At 38.9% G+C, this 18295-nt stretch overlaps 1 protein-coding gene across 3 annotated transcripts in view; it reads right to left on the reverse strand.

Annotated features, from left to right (window-relative positions):
* The window catches only part of NPR3 (natriuretic peptide receptor 3), an 81375-nt gene that overhangs the window by 55261 nt on the left and 7819 nt on the right, over positions 1-18295 (reverse strand). For all 3 annotated transcript variants that reach the window (XM_017889472.1, XM_017889471.1, XM_017889470.1), the window contains exon 2: positions 12281-12403. In XM_017889472.1, coding sequence (XP_017744961.1) covers positions 12281-12403 — 123 coding nt within the window. The remainder of the gene's footprint in view (positions 1-12280; positions 12404-18295) is intronic.

The following is an 18295-nucleotide window of genomic DNA, read 5'->3' on the forward strand; positions in this document are numbered from 1 at the left end:
AACTTACAAAAAATAAAATAAAATAATAATAAAAGCTCTATTTGTTGAGCACTTTATATGCATAAAATAATTACTCCTCACAAAACCCCGCGATATGGGTACTATGATCCTCTCTATTTTACAGATAAGGAAACTGATGCGGTGAGAAGCTGGGTATCCCAGTCTTTCATAGGTCTCTCTTTTACAAAAGCAAAAAATTACGTGAGTAAGAATAATTACTTTTCTCTTCGTTATTTTATTTTCAAGAAAACATGTGGCTTACAGGGCCCCAAAAGGCAAGGTGGACCTCTAACTTTTGACAACAAGCTATTTTTCTATGAACTATTATTATGATTCCTGGAGATCTGTGAAAATACAAGGAACTCCACCTGCTGGAGTCCAGCGCCAGCCCCCTCATCCTTGGCAGAGGCCTCGAACCCAACAGCTAAGCCGTGAGAATGTCTCTGGGATATACGGCCAGGACTTTGTGGCACTCACTCTACTCTTCCTGAAGAAGTTTAACAAAGACTTGGTGGCTTTGGAATTTCTGTGACAGTGTGGATCAGACAAACATGTATGAACTATACAAGGTCCTGAGACTGGCAGGGTGAGCATTGTAAATGCAGTCTCCACCACATTCAATGAGAGGCTGAGGGTGTGACACGTAAACAACTGAAGTTATTACAGGTAGGACCACAGCTTACTACGGGAGGGGGGAGGGTACAAGAAACAACACAGAGCAGAGAAGAGCCAATGAGCTCTAACCTGGGGGAAGGCTGCATGTGAGGAAGAGGCATTAGAAGGGTCCTAACTGTGTGAACAGGATTTTAATAGGAGGGGAGGAGGGTGGAAGGCATGCTTGGCTGAGCCTACATCACAGCACAGGCAAAGGTGCAAATGTGCCTGACAGCCAGGAGGCAGCTGGGCACTTAGTCTAGAGCCCAAGAAAAGGCAGAGACAAAGAAAATGTTTGCAGAGGCATCTGTATAATCATAATCCTGATAATAGCAACCATTTATTAATTGCTTACATGTGCCAGGGAGCTGTTAAAAGATAAATAAGACACAGCTGAGGACAGAATTCATTAGGAACTAAATCTGTGCTCATTGAGCACAAGATTAAATTTCAGGCCACTGAGCAAAACTTGACAAAGTCTTCCTCCTCTCCCATGAAACCTCCCAGACACTGAGGAGGCAACTGTGAGCAGAGTCATACCCATGCTCGGGCCAGTGAGCCATCAAGCAGTCAAAACCAGCTGGATGCTCAATCATTAAGATACAGCATGACCTTTGTTAAGAGGCCAAGTCCATCGCCAGGAAGACCCGAAATTCTAAGAATGCTCAGGACATCTTTGTCCAATGGAGGAGCCCATTGCTTGCAGGCATGCAATAAATAGTTATTGATTCATTTTTAATTGACTCAAAGTATCAAGACTGAGTAGAGGTGATGTCTCAAGCAAAGAGGGTGCAAGTTTCAGTTCTGGAAAAAAAGTTTTCTCCAGGGGTCTAAGAAGGGAAATGCCTAACTCTACAGACTTGTATGCTATGTAATTAGAAAATACACATAGAACTAGAAACTGCAACTATCTCAGGGAACCAAATGGACAAAAACTTTTCTTAATTTGCAAAGAAGCAAAATCCAGTATAATAAATCTGTCTACCACAGTCTAAAAGGTAATGGCTTTGGAGTTTTTTTTCCTTTTTTTTTTTTCTTTTCTTTTTTTCCTTTTTTTTTCTTTTCTTTTTTTCCTTTTTTTTTTTTTTCTGTCTTTTATTTATTTATTTATTGAGATACAGTCTCTCTCTGTCACCCAGGCTGGAGTGTAGTGGCATGATCTCAGCCCACTGCAAACTTTGCCTCCAGGGTTCAAGCAATTCTCCTGCCTCAGCCTCCCAAGTAGCTGGGATTACAGACATGCGCCACCACATCCAGTTAATTTTTGTATTTTTATTAGGGACACGGTTTCACTGTGTTGGCCAGGCTGGTTTCGAACTCCTGACCTCAAGTGATCCACCTGCCTCAGCCTCCCAAAGTGTTGGGATTACAGGCATGAGCCACCGAGCCTGGCCTGGAGTTTTGCTTCCTAGAAAAAAAGGATGGAAATAGTAGTGCTTAATAAATTTAAGCCAAGCTAAATAGGTATCTATTCTAACCATAACTAATACTATGACTTCCTGCTTTTGTGGGCATTTCTAATTGTGGTGTGTCAGTAACATCTCCCATATCAGGGCTGTTGAGCATTAGGAAAGCAGAGGTCAGCTTGGCATGAAGCCCCATCAGTGGGGACAAACTTAATGCAGTAGACAACTGGGTGCCTCTGGAGATTTATGAGCAGAACAGAAGAGTGATATGATGAGAATCAGCCTTGGGAAATAGCAGTGGATTAGGGTGGGGGAGACACCAAGCGTTCACAGCCACAGTAATCCAGGCAAGAGGTTAGGGAAGGTTATACGTGGGAAGTCACACCAAAAAAGGTAAAAATGGTTCTCGGGATGGTTACAATTATGCACAAGTTTTCTTTTCTTTTCTTTTTGGTATTTTTCTGAATATAGTAAATTTTCAACAATAAGCCTTGACTTTTATTATAAAAAAAAAAAAGAGCCCTTGAGAACAAAGGCAGAGTGCTGTGCATGAGGAATCTTAAGACTGTACAACAGTTAGGGAGTGAAGGACAACAGAGAGGGAGGCACGTCACAGATGACGCCAAGGAGAAAAGGTAAACAGGTTATCAGTAAAGCAGCAGCAGAGCCAGGTGGAGGAGGAGGGGGTTAGGAGGACATGGAAATGATGATTTCAGTTAGGGGTATGGTAAATCCAACGTGACTGCAGAATGTCCAAGTGACCACCAGGCTAAAGGTGGAAACACTAGTCCGAAGTCAAAAAGAGGAGTGAGGATTAGAGACCGTGCTGGGTGTCATTTCCACACAGCTCCAAGTTAGAAACCAGGGGCTGCCTCGCCAGACATGAAAGACAGTGCAGAAAGCAGAGGGAGAAGAGCAGAGCACAGACACTTTGGGGGGATGCTATTTTTAGTGGGCAAGAGGAGTAAGAGGAGACAGAGCAGCTAACAGAGAACCAGAAGAATGCTGTGTCGCCAAAGCTAAGAGCATAGGGTTACCAGAAAGGGATGGATGACAACAAGATTGAATGCTCTAGAGCAGTGCTGTCTCACAGAGGAGCTACTAGCCACATGTGTGACTATTTAAATGCAATTAAAATTTAAAATTCAGCTCTTCAGTCACACTTGCCATATTTAAAGCGCTCAACGCCACATGTGGCTAGTGGCTACCATATTGGGCAGCACAGACTAGAACACAGACATCATTGCAGAAAGTTCCATTGGGTGGCACAGCTTTGGAGGGAAGCATGGTCTCAGGTAAGGCTAATGGATTTGGTCATGAGAAGCTCACTGGTGACCTTGAGGACAGCACTTGCAGAGGAGTGGTGGATACTAATGCCATATTAAACACCCAAGCTCGCACTGGGTCCAGAATACTTATGAAAGAGGAAAGTAGTCTGCTCAGCGCCAAGCCCTATGCCCAGTAATCCTGTGGCTGAAGAGCTGCAGCCAATAAAGGGTACCCATATTGGGGTAACTGTGCCATCCTGTAGTTCCCGGTACTTACCGAGGACCTAGCACATAGTAAAGTTTCAATATATATCACCTGAATGAGTAGCTGAGCCATCAGAATCTGTCCAAGAAATGAATGATTAGCGTTCACCTGGCCTGGCCCCACAGTGCTGTGGCTCTTCAGCTCTGGTGGTCATTTAAGGAGAGAAAATAACTGCCTTCCTTGGCTTACCCCCACCCTCTCCAAACGACCCCGTCACATGCTTGCCATGGCTAGCCTGGTCCAATTGTTATTAACCCATTGTTAATAACAGCATCCCTTAATGGGGGCTACCATTGTGCACGCTCCACATAGCTGTTCTAACCTGCAGTATTTCTTTCTTTAATTCTCATAACAACTCTTTGAAAAAGATTTAAGTATAATCCCTATTTTACAGATGAGGAAATTGAGGCTCAAGGAGATTAACATGCCCAAAGTCATTTAGCTAATAAATGATAGGAGCAAGATCCAAATGCAAGCCAGACTCCAAATACCAACGCCCCACCCAACGTACACTCATTTCATCAGAGTTTGGGTGTTCTAAGATTTAAAGTTGTATATGCAGTGGTTGACAAAAACGTTAAAAACAAATGTAGCAGAGGAAAAAATATCAGAAGGAGAAGTGCCAAAATGCTGTTTAGCAGCTGTTGTGATTGATGAATTATGTGAGAATTCTTTTTCTTTTTTTCTATGTTCCAAATTGACTTTAATGTACATGTATCACTTTTATGGCAAAACATAATTCTAATCTCTCCCTGGTTTTCTGTTATTTTCCATTTTTAGCCAGTCGAATAATTTAATTTGTGTGCATCACCAATCTCTACTATACTTCTGTTCCCATCTTAATTAGTGCTCTCTGAGTTCTCAGGAAGATAGGGAGGCTCTACAATAATAACAGTTCTGGACAGGATCGCCCAGATAAATTACCACCTAACCTACCTTCTAAGTAGGTAATGCCAATGGACAAAAATGTCAATCGGTGCCTTTAAAAGCTCTATGGGGCAATATATATTACCTTCTTTCTAGACTTTTTTAAACCTATGTTTAAAACCTATGTCTTATTTTCAATCACTGGAATTATCCCGTAATATATTACCCACTGAACTCCTGTAATCACATAATTTGGGCAAATCTGAGAATCTTTTTTTGAGTGCTCACCAAGACCAAACAATCTAGTAATTAGTAAAAATAGATACACTATCAATATGTTTTTTTCAATCCAATATCAAATAAGTAGTGACTAAAATTAGATGCCTTGGCCGAGCACGGTGGCTCACATCTGTAATCCCAGCACTTTGGGATGCTGAGGCAGGCGGATCATCTGAGGTCAGGAGTTTGAGACCAGCCTAGCCAACATGGTGAAACCCTGTCTCTACTAAAAATACAAAAATTAGCCAGGCTTAGTGGCACGTGCCTATAATCCCAGCTACTCGGGAGGCTGAGGCAGGAGAATTGCTTGAACACAGGAGGCAGAGGTTGCAGTGAGCTGAGATCATGCCATTGCAATCCAGCCTGGGTGACAACAGTGAAACTGTCTCAGAAAACAAATAAAATAAAATAGTAATAAATAATAAAATAAAATAAAATAGAGGCCTTTTCCTAGAAAAAGTATAGGGTTTGGTATGAAGAGGCCCAGGGAGAGGTAGATGTTGAAGAACTTTTCATGAACATATATATCTGATTATTGGGGTACAAAGTTTCAAATAAGGCCCTTTACTACTGATGTATAGCAGAAGCTCGGTCTAGGTCACTCTGCTCACCATGTGATTCTGTTGACTGCTTCTACCCCAAGGAAAAAGGTGCTTCAGAGTCTGTGGAAGATGGACAGTTGCCTTCCTACATCCACGCTGTCTTCTTCCTTAGTAACAGATTCCTAAATTGATGTAGGATAGCAGGGAGTCCAATTAAAAGCACACATTCCCTGATATCCCTTATTACTAGAGCTAGTCAGTGTAATGTAAGCAGAAGTTAACAAGTGGGGCTTCCAGGAAAGCCTTTCACAGAGAACCACGTCATCCAGGAGGGTCTCTTTTTACCTGTTGTCTTTTCTCTTTGTCTTGCCTAGAATTAACACATGATCCCTGGAGCTCTAGCCACTATATTTGATCTTGAGAATGGATTTTATGCACTAAGATTGAGAGTAGCAGGAAAACAGAGCCACCTTGGACTCCTGATGACATTAGGAAGTCATCATCCCTGCCTTCAACTTCCCACCTCTGGATGTGTTTCAGGTAAGAGAATAAATCTCTACATTTGTTTAAAATCACTACAACTGGACTTCTTGGTTAGGTGCATGAAGATGCAATTCCTAATGCACCCAGGTTCTTGGGATGTATTACATTAACATTGGCTAACATGATAACAGAATGTATGACCTTAAATCTATCTATAAAACTATCACCAAAGAAAAAAATGTATAAACTTAACATAATTTTTTAACTATTAGGTGTAATGGTCAAAGTAAACTAGGACTGATAAAATATAGCTAACATTTATTAAATAGTTATTCCAAGAAATTTGCAAGGCATTTTATATACATCACCTCATTTATTACTCAATCTGATGCCATAAGATAAGTATTATTCTCATTAGAAGAAACTAAGGCTTGCACGGGAGGGCAGAGTTATGTTACTTTGCCAGGGTTAAAGATTAAGCTCTTAACCATCTCTTAACCCTTAGCTCTTAGAGTTAACAGCTAGTACATGGCAGAGCCTCTCAGGCAGAACAACACCAAAGCACAAAGTCAGAGCAAATATGGTGTAAATGTAAAATATAAAGGATCTAATCAGAAACCCCAAGTATACTTTGTAAGTTGTGTAAGAGTATTCTGTATAACTCTGTGTAGTAGAATTTTCAAGAAGCAGAAAAATTAAACTCATACGAAAGGAAGTGTTAAGAAGTTGTCCAAACATCACCAGCCATAAGTCATATAGTATGGCTTCTTATGCACTGGTATTATGCAATGAGAGGGGCACAACATCACGCCTGCAGTATTCTCACCAAAATGCACAAACTCAATCTCATTGTGGAAAAATACCAAATAAATCCAAATTGAAAGACATTCTACAAAATAATGGGTTCATGAAAAGTGTCAAAGTTAGAATAATCTTCCTTACATCTAAAAAAAACTTGTTGAAATTTTTATAAGAAATTTACTTAACCTCAATGTAAGAAAAAATTGTACTCTTCACCATGTTGAGTCTTCCAATGCATGAACAAGGTATGTCTCTCATTAATACAGATCGTTTTTTTATTTCTTTCATTAGTGGTTTCATCAGTGTTTTGTAGTTTTCAGCAAAAAAAAACTAGATATTTTTTAATTTACATTTTTTAAATGTTTCTTTTTTGACTAAATGATACTATATTGTTGATTTTGACTTCTACATGTTGATTGCTTGAATATAGAAACACAAATGATTTTTGTATGTTGAACCTGTATCTTGGGACCTTGTTAAACTCATTAAATAGCTTTAAGGAATTTTTGTAGATTATTTGGGATTCTCTACATAGACAGCCATGACATCTGCACAAAACAGCAGACTTTTTTCTTCTTTTCCAACCTGTATGCTTTTTATTTTCCTTTCTTGCCCTGTTTATCTGGCTAGAACCCCTAGTGGCAAATTGAATGAGTAATGAAGGTGAACATCCTTGCTTAGTTTCTCATATTATGGGAAAAGCATTCAGTCTTTCACCATTAATTGTGATATCAGCTGTGAGGTTTCTGTAGTATTCTTTGTCAACCTAAGCAGGTTCCCCTATATTTCTTGTTTTATTATTTTTTATTTTTTATTTTTAAGATCATGAATGGGTGTTGAATTTTGTTAAAAGCTTGTTCTGTATCTATTGATATGATCATGTGATTTTTTTTTCTTTAACTTCCTTAATTTGATGGATTAAATTAATTGCTTTTCAACTATACAACCAACTTTGCATCCCTGGGATAAACCCCACTTGGTCATAGTGAAAGCTTTCTTTTTTAAGTGTCAAAGTCATGAAAGAAGGAAAGACTGAGGAACTATCACATACTGGAGGAGATAAAGGAGACACAACAACTAAATGGCAGTGTAAGATCCTGGATTGGATCCTGGAACAGAAAAAGAACATTAGTAGAAGTGGTGGTAAACTTCATATAGGCCTGTAGTTTAGTTAATAATATTGTGCCAACATTAATTTCCCTGTTTTGATAATTGTACTATGGTTATTTGGTAACATTAGAGGAAGCTTGGTAAAACATGTACAGTCAAGCCCCAAATAACATTTCAGTCAATGACAAACCACATATATGACAGCAGTCCCATAATATTATAAAACTGTATTTTTACTATACCTTTTCTATACTTAGATAGAATCTATGTTTAGATACCCAAATCCTATTGTGCTATAATTGTCTACAGTATTCAGTATGGTAACTTGCTGTACATGTTTATTGCCTAGGAGCAACAAGCTATACCATATAGCATAGGTGTGTAGTAAGCTATATGCCATTTAGGTTTGTATGAAAACCTTCTATGGTGTTAATACAATGATGAACCCATCTAACCACTCATTTCTCAGAATGTATCTTCATCATTAAGCAACACATAACTGTACATGAAGTCTCTATACAGATTAAGCATCCTACTCCAAAAATGGGAAATCCAAAATGTTTCAAAATTCAAAACTTTTTGAGCACCAACATAACAACATAACACCACAAGTGGAAAATTCCACACTTGACTTCATGTGATGGGTCAAAACACAGGCATATGATATACAGATTATTCAGCATCCTTAGGGGAAAAAATAAAATTATCTTTAGGCTATGTGTATAAGGTATATGGAACATAAATGAATTTCATGTTTATACTTGGGCCCCATCTCCAAGATGTCTCATTTTACATACACACACACACACACACACACACACACACACACATATGTATATATATATCACACAAATATTCCAAAATCCAAATAAAAACTTGGAATCTGAAACACTTTAATACCAAGAATTTCAAATAAGTGATTCTCAACTTACATTTTTTGTAAGTTTTTTATTTCTGAAATTATTTCACTATAGAAGAGTTTTTTTAAGTTGTCCAAAAATTACTTCCAGAAAGAAGTTAGGTGCAAATACAGAGTTGAACTTTTTTCTTATTTCAAGGAATATTCCTATGGTATCAAAATTGTTATAGAGCATGGAAAACAATGGAAAGTATCTCAATTAATTCTATAAAGCTAATAAGAACCTGATATTAAAATCTGGCAATGTCATCCCAAACAAAAGACTTTTTTTTTTCTGAGATCGAGTTTCGCTCTTGTTGCCCAGGCTGGAGTGCAGTGGCAAGATCTCAGCTCACTACAGCCTCCACTTCCCAGGTTCAAGCGATTCTCGTGCCTCAGCCTCCCAAGTAGCTGGGATTATAGGCACACGCCACCACGCCCAGCTAATTTTTTTATTTTTAGTAGAGATGGGGTTTCACCATGTTGGCCAGGCGGTCTTGAACTCCTGACCTCAGGTAATCCATCTGCCTCGGCCTCCCAAAATCCATTAAAGGCATGAGCCACTGCGGTCCAGCCAAAAACTGCTCTTGAATCTCACTCATGAATATAGATCCAAAACCCTAAATAAAACACTAAAAACTTAAACTCAACAATATATCTTTTAAAAAATCATCATGACAAAATACACTTGATTCCAAGAATGCCATGGTGGCCCAATATTTTTAAATTTATTAGGAGAACAGGTCAAATACATTTGATATTATTCAATATCCATTTCTGATTTTAAAAAATCAGACTTGATAAACTAGGAATAAAAGGGTACTTTACCATCTACTTCATGACAGAAGTCAAAATTTAAAGTATAACCCCCATTATATGATATTATTCTGGAAGTTCTTGCCAATGCAATAAGAAAAGAATAAGAAATAGGATATTCAACTATCAAAATGGAGAAAAAAACTGTCATTGTTATTTGAAATGATACAAAAATTATTAGAGCAGAGGATTTCAATAAGTAGAATTCTTGCAAAATAAATAAACAAGAACACATTGCTTCTCTACATAAATATCATTCCAAAATACAATGGGAATAGATCATGATCATAATAACAACCAAAAAACATAAAATACCTAATAACAAACACAACAAGAAAAATGCACAATATAAATGAGAAAACTGCAAAACTTTGCTTATAAACATAAAAAGAAATTCAATTAAATAAAATAAGGTAAAAGTTAAATTATACAGGGTTGACAAGGTTACAGGAAAACAGATAATCACACACTTTGCTGCAAAAGTAAAAATGGACAATATCAATCAAAACCTAAATGGCAGGCAGCATGGTGGCTCATGCTTGTAGTCCCTTTAGACTTTGGGAGGCTGAGGCAGGCAGATCACTTGAGCCCAGGAGTTCAAGCCTAGCCTGGGCCACATGATGAAACCCTGTCTCTAAAGAAAATAAAAGAAATTAACCAGGCTTGGTGGCACATGCCTGTAGTCCCAGCTACTCAGGAGACTGAGGTAGAAGGATCACTTGAGCCCAAGATGTTGAGGCTACAGTGAACCAAGATCACGCCACTATACTCCAGCCTGGACAACAGGGTGAGACCCTGTCTCAAAAAAAAAAAAAAAAAAAAAAAAACATTAAAAGCACATAACTTTTGAGCCAGCAATTCTACTTCTAGAAATTTATTTTACAGATAATATATATGTGTACAAATATGTGAGAGAGAGAGAGTATATATGTGTGTGTGTATACTCAACCCAGCATTGTTCTTAATAGCAAAAAGCTGGGAACAACATCAATATTGAAAAATAAGACTTATAAAAGATGATTACCAACATTATGAAAGAACATAGAGCCATACCTTAAATAGTATGATCAATATATTGAAGAATATTTTTGTAAGACATATATTTATAAAATAGGCAGGATGTACATACTTCTAAAAATTATCAATGTACTTTTGTCTGCGTGGCAGAATTATGATAACTTGTTTTCTTTCCCGTGCTTTTCTGTGTTTTCTAAATTGTCTACAATACTCGTGTATTGTAATTAACAGGGAAAAGTAATAAAGGCTTTATCTGTGGATGAGAGGAATTCTAGTATCTAACATTTGTATTAGGTACTTGCCAGGCCTAATGTCTCTAAATTCACATGCACTTCCTCTAAATTCTGTATTTGTAGTTGCCAACTTGCAAAACTCAACATACATGTTTTTCATTTTCACCAGTTCATTATTTCAATGAACTCAACCCTGCAGCCTATGGTAAAACTACATTCTGATCTTGAGTCAAGAAGTGAAACCGGCCGGGCGCGGTGGCTCAAGCCTGTAATCCCAGCACTTTGGGAGGCCGAGACGGGCGGATCACGAGGTCAGGAGATCGAGACCATCCTGGCTAACATGATGAAACCCCGTCTCTACTAAAAAATACAAAAAATTAGCCGGGTGAGGTGGCGGGCTCCTGTGGTCCCAGCTACTCGGGAGGCTGAGGCAGGAGAATGGCGTGAACCCGGGGGGCGGAGCTTGCAGTGAGCTGAGATCCGGCCACTGCACTCCAGCCTGGGCGACAGAGCGACACTCCGACTCAAAAAAAAAAACAAAAACAAAAACAACAACAAAAAAAGAAGTGAAACCACCACTCTGTTTGTGTGAAACAGAGGGGAAAAGACCATCATGGCAGCAAGGAGGGCAAAATAGGGTGTTTATCTCGCAAGCCTCAAATCTCCATTTTTATCTGCTACAGGAAGCAGTGGCTACTTTTGTTTCATCAACTTTTCTTTATCTTCATGATAAATGTGTTTTATTATCTGTATATGTACAATGATGTACTGCTCCAGTAAGCCAGGATATCAGAGCAGGAAACCGGGGCTTATGTTTTAAGGTTTAGATCCTGTCCAACTATATCTCATCAGCAAGAACTGGGAAGTGAAGCTCAGTATAAACATGCCATTTGTGATATACACACTTACACTTCCCTTACAACTGCTCCACTCTGAGCAGCCAGCATGCAGCGTTTGAGAAAATGTTCTGTAGCCCTGTGCTGTCTGCTTCAGAGAGAGCCCTAACCACATTTGGGGGAGAAATGTCTTGTACCTATTATCTTTATGATCTCCTTAATCACCCTCCATAACAGGAACCCGCAAACTTCCCCAGATTCATTATAGGGAATTAAATGCTTTCAACTCTATACATTAGTGACTCATAACTTCTGTATAGGAGAGGTTTAAGGTGCAGTAATCTGAAAGAAAGGGGACTGGGAACAGTGGCTTTCAAATGATTTTTACCTCAATTTGCAATAACAGTTATTTTATTTCACACTGTGACCCATTGTAAACATAGGTGTAACATGCACATATACACACAAATGTGCAATAATATTACTAAAGTAAAAGCTTTCTAAAACAATACACATGCTAAGTGTGACACACCTTTACCTGTTCAGTAGTGTTATGTTCTAGTCTATTCCATTCTATTAAAAATTCTGCCCAAATCTCATTGAAATTATTCTGATCATGTTTGGATCATGGCCTCTAGCTCCATTAATGTTGCTGCAAAGGACATGATTCCATTCTTTTATATAGCTGCATAGTATTCCATGGTGTTTATGTACCATATATTATTTATCCAACCCACCATTCATCGGCATCTGATAACCTCTCTTGGAATCTTAGCAGAGGAGGGGAAAGTAGAAGCAGAGTTACCATAGGAAGAGCTGTTGAAGAGTTCAATGTTGAAGAAGGCGTAGTCTCCACTGGTCATGCCATGCCTGTGCGCCGCCAGCATGATGCTCCGGATGGTGTCACTGCTCGCACACATGATCACCACTAGGGGAGGAACAAACAACACACATGAGGCACCCCTTTGTAGAGCACTTGGAGCATGCTGACACCAGTGAGGGACATCTGACAAGGAATGGGATACTTGTATGGTCCTGAAGTATCTCCTCACAATCACTTATTAACTACAAATGGACCATGGAGGAACCTAGCAGACACCTCCATAACCAAGAGATGGAAGCCAACATCACCAACCATGGGAACACAGACTCATGGGACACCTGGAATAACACTCTAAGGACCAAAATGTCTAGATGGGCAGTCTACATCTAATGAGAAGGAGGCAGTCACAAACCCAACTTGGGGGATGGTCTGTAGAAAATCAGCCTATGCTCTTTAAAATGGTCAATTTCATGAACAACAAAGACAGGCTGAAGAAACATTCTAGACTGAAAGAGGCTTAAAGGAATAGGCAACTGACTGCAATGTGTGATGCTGGATTGGATTCTGGACCTTTTCTTTAAAAAAAAAAAAAAAGTTCTTTAAAAAAAAAAAAACTGCATCAAATAAATCACCAGATTTGCCCAATATAAGATAGTGAAAATTGTCAACTGCTTTTTATACTTAATAGGATAGTAAATGCACTGTCCTGAAAAAGCAAACTTAATGATTTTAGAGAGAACATTCACTTGGCAAATCAGAGGATTCAGGGAGTGCTACAAGCTTTCTGCTGTTTGAATTTTAAAACATTATTTTCAGGTTGTCTCAACATACATAAGAAATCATTTGTAAGATTCCAGGTGTCTCTCCCCTGTTCTCTCAGTTTATATCCACACTGTTGGATTCAAGAGGCTTCACACAACTCGAAAGCCTCTTGAATTGGATATTGTTGCCTACCATATAAGGGCTACACAGGCTAGAGTGAAGTAGGGCTTGACCATTACCCAGTCAATTTGATCCCTGTTGATAGACCCAGGTCTCCATGACCAGATCCACTGTGTTTTACTGCACACATACTGTGCAGAGGGACCTGGAGAGACCTGGGTGTTATAAACCGCATTATCACAATGCATGCCAGCCCTCCAAGATGTATATGTTCTTTGTAAAAGCATGGGTGCTGAAAGACGTAAAACAAACTTCAGGCTATGCCAAAGCGGCCTTGGCAACCTGCATGGAGGTTGGGCTCTTGTTGATATTTAGTTTACTACACACGTTAATTCAGTGTTAGATCATGACTCTGACATTTCATGCCCCAGAAGGGCTCAGTGTACAGCATAAAAGCTCTAGAGAAAAAGTTTCTAAAACAATACAAAATTCTTAAAGATCTATAACAATGGGAGTAGGTATTGTTTCTGCCTGAAAGTATAGGTATATATTTGGGATAATCAATTCCAAGATGCCTCAGTAAGAAAGTTTTCAAAAAAACTCCTAATTATTTGTTATGACTTAGACCCTTGTTTTACCTCTGATTTGATTCTAGCCTCTTAAATGAACAAAGAGTCAAGGTGTCCCATAACACATTCAACAAGGGACTGAGGCTGGACAAGTTTGAAGAATGTGGATTCCAAGAGTAGATGTCTCCAGGAGGTTCCGGGAAATTCTGGCTGACTGGCCACCAAGCAGCCCTCATCATTTTTCGAGCAAGTGATCATAGTCCAGGATCTGGCTCTCAATTCCAAGATGCAGAACCTGATTCTGTCAACATATAGAGAGTAGAATCATTCCTTAGGGGCAAGTTTCCAATAACCTAACTCAGATATGTGTAGGTAATCTGAAACGCACGCTATTTAAATTCAATGAGGTCCAGGATGGTTATGAATATATTTGTGTCAACATGCCCTGTAGCTGGGCATGCTAACTGAAAAGACAAATTATAAGCAGTAAGATGCAAGTAAGGATGAAATCAGAATCAGGGAGGCCAGTAGAGGATTTAGGTGTCAAAGTCACCAGGACTTGATGACCCTAGGCATCCATCTAAGAGATATATCTGGTCCAGGACCAAACAGGCAGAGTCCAAGGACCAGAGGACCAGCTTTCCTAAACTTTGCCTGAAGTTTCCCTAAACATTGGCCTCTGTGGCACTTTTTTTCTACTTTTACATTCCTGGCCCATCTCCTTCTCTCTCTTCCTGCTATGGTTTGGTTGTGTCCCCCAGATTTCATGTGTTGGAAACTTAATGCTCAAAATCATTTGTTGGTGGTATTTGGAGATGGGGCCTTTGGTAGATACTTATGATTAGATAAGGTCATCAGGATGGGTCCCCTAAGATGGGACTGGTAGTTTAGAAGAAGAGGAAGAGAGACCTGAGCTGGCACACATTTGCTCTTTTACCATGTGATGCCCTCCATAGTGTTATGACACAGCAAGAAGGTCCTCACAAGATGCTGGCACCATGCTCTTGGACTTCCTAGCCTCTAGAACCATACGCTAAATAAACTTCTTTCTTTATAAATCACTCAGTCTGTGGTATTTTGTCATAGCAACAGAAAACAAACTAACAGACACCCCACCACCACCAAGTCCTTCTGATGGACACATTCTTTGTTTTGTTTTTTGTTGTTATTATTTTGTTTGTTTGGAGACAGACTCTCACTCTGTCACCTAGACTGGAGTGCAGTGACTCAATCTTAGCTCACTGCAACCTCTATCTCCTGGACTCACGTGATCATCCCACCTCAGCACCTCCCAAGTAGCTGGGACTACAGGTGCATGTTACCACACCTGGCTAATTTTTGTACTTTTTGTGTAGATAGAGTTCCATCATGTTGGCCAGGCTGGTCTCAAACTCCTGGCCTCAAGTGATCTGCCCACCTTGGGCCTCCCAAAGTGCTGAGATTACAGGCACAAGCCACCAAGCCCAGCCTACATTCTTTCTGTAAATCTTAATACCCACTTAGACTGAGCAAGAGAGACATAGAGTGGCACTGTGTCTATCTAAGCAGATTTTGATTATTTTAGATCTTATCCATTTTGTGTTGGCCATGTGATTTAACACTCAAAAGGAAGCCCTAATTTCCAAGTTCATGGGCAGAGCATTGTCTTTCTTGAATAAACCAAACCCATAATGCACATTATCATCCAGTTTCAGTTCAAACTGGAACAAGCACCTAATGACACTGGCAAAGTAGTCAGAGTACACGATCCTAGATTTTTATGATGCTCCCCAATCTCTTAGGGTTGTCTCACTCATGCCTAATTGAACAGCAAGTATTTTTAGTAACTTGCCTTTATACAATCAAAAGGTTTAGAATAGTTTTAATTAAAATAACTTTCTTTTCCTGCTTGTGTTTCATCAATTTATATAATAACTAATTAAATTACATATTTATCATAATAAGCACAACCAGCATCAACAGACTTGGGGACAACTCTTAGAAAATATGTGAAGAAGTATGAGAAGTGTGTGGCACACTCAGGAGAACTATACTAGCTGCCAGCATCTACCAACAAGTGATAAGATTTATAGAGAACAGAGAACATCAGCTAATCCTGCGACCTGCATAAGTGGAGGTTATTTAAGGCAGTTTTTGTTGTATCTCAGTTAGTTAAATACATAAATATTAATTTTGGGTCAAATTGTTAAAATTCTAAAAGAGGGGACGATGGTGTAACTCTAACTTTATGTATAGACTTTTCCTCATTCTACTCTATTTTATCCTCCTTGCCAAAGAACTTTCAATGTTCCATGCCACCCTCCATCATCTGGTTCCCACAATGACTTCTGTAAATGACTGCTCACCATTGCATCATGTTCTTGCAATCACTCTAAGAACAGCAGAGAGAAATGCAAAGAGGTATCAATTCAGAGAATCAAAAACATTCCAGGTAGTATCCCTGAATCGGGGGGATACTTATTTCCAAAACCTCAAGTTTTCATTGGGAGAAACCTCTAATGGGCTAACATTTCTCATCTCTCAATGTGCTTTCATTTTCCCTCCCCTCACCCCCAACAAGAGGAAAAGAAGTGAAATGTCTGACTGTTGAGCCTAAAACTGAGTATGCTGGCTCAGTCTTTTCTTCCTTCTTCTTTGGGCTGTGGCTGTTTGCGGAGAGCATACATCATGGGCTTCTTTTGTCACATGGTCAAGAGTTAGCAGGGGAGATTTGCAGCTAAATGGCACTGTCTGTGATTTAGTAGATATTCCTGCCTAATTCTGGGAGGAAGTAATAGCAAGCAGGCCCTTTTGGAAATAGATCTAAATCCATGTTCAACTGGTTTTATCAATAATAGGGATATATTCATATTCTCCATCTGGTTACCCAACTTCCAGTTAATTCTAAGTTTAGAAGGAAAAGAGGGATATCACTGCATGGAAGCAAAGCAGAGTATGCCGTGTCCTACACATTGAAAATGTGATACCAAAAATGAAAAACTCAACAGCAACTTTAAAAGTGGCCAAGGAAATATCCAAACAAGATGAATTAAAAAAAAAAAAAAGATAGGTGGTAAATAGAAGGTAAGAAAAGTAGAGGATTATTCCAAGAGGTCTAGCATGCAACTTAGAAAAAAACCTAGAAAGAAGAAATAGAGAAAATGAAAAGGATACAAGTATCACAGAAATAATTTAAGAAGTATTCCCAGAATTAAAAGACATGAGTTTCTGGATAAAAGAGGCCTATTGAGTACACAAGGAAGAGGAGAAGATTCTAAAAATTTCCAGGAAAGCAAAGCAATGAACAATAAGTTCAGAATCCAAACTGATTCCAGATTTCTAATAACAATGTTAGAATTTAGAAGACAGTAAAGCAATACTGCCACATTTTAAGGGAAATTATTTCTAACCTAGAATACTATAATTATGTATAAAGGTATGATGAAAATTTTCAGTCACAAAACATCTCAAATTTTTGGCCTTATTCATCCTTTCTCAGAAAGCTCTTGGTGGATGTGCTCCACCAAAACGAAAACATAATCAAAAAAGAGAAACACACAGGGATCTAGCTCAACAGAGAGGTGATGGAAGCCCCAGGAGGATGTTGAAGAACCCACAGTGGCCAACTGTGCAAAATATCTACAAAATAACTGGGATGCAAGGCTGGTTCAACATATGCAAATCAATAATGTAATTCATCACATGAACAGAACCAACAACAAAAACCACATGATTATCTCAATAGATACAGAAAAGGTCTTCAACAAAATTCAGCAACGCTTCATGCTAAAAACTCTCAATAAACTAGGTATTGATGGAATGTATCTCAAAATAATAAGCGCTATTTATGACAAGCCCATAACCAATATCATACCAAACTGGCAAAAGCTGGAAGCATTCCCTTTGAAAACTGGCACAAGACAGGGATGCCCTCTCTCACCACTCCTATTCAACATAGTATTGGAAGTTCTGGCCAGGGCAATCAGGCAGAAGAAAGAAATAAAGGGTATTAAAATAGGAAATGAGGAGGTCAAATTGTCCCTGTTTGCAGATGACATGATTGTATATTTAGAAAACCCCATCATCTCAGCCAAAAATCTCCTTAAGCTGATAAGCAACTTCAGCAAAGTGTCACAATACAAAATCAATGTGCAAAAATCACAAGCATCCCTATACACCAATAACAGACAAACAGAGAGCCAAATCATGAGTGAACTCCCATTCACAATTGCTACAAAGAGAATAATATGCCTAGGAATCCAACTTACAAGAGATGTGAAGGACCTCTTCAAGGAGAACTACAAACCACTCCTCAACAAAAATAAAATAAAATAAAAGAGGACACAAACAAATGGAATAATATTCTATGCTCATGGATAGGAAGAATCAGTATCATGAAAATGGCCATATTGCCCAAAGTAATTTATAGATTCAATGCCATCCCCATCAAGCTACCAATGACTTTCTTCACAGAATTGGAAAAAACTACTTTGAAGTTCATATGGAACCAAAAAAGAGCCCACATTGCCAAGACAATCCTAAGCAAGAAGAACAAAGCTGGAGGCAT

The sequence above is a fragment of the Rhinopithecus bieti genome, unplaced genomic scaffold (genome assembly GCF_001698545.2).
Source record: "Rhinopithecus bieti isolate Rb0 unplaced genomic scaffold, ASM169854v2 scaffold_17882, whole genome shotgun sequence".
Taxonomy (NCBI): domain Eukaryota; kingdom Metazoa; phylum Chordata; class Mammalia; order Primates; family Cercopithecidae; genus Rhinopithecus; species Rhinopithecus bieti.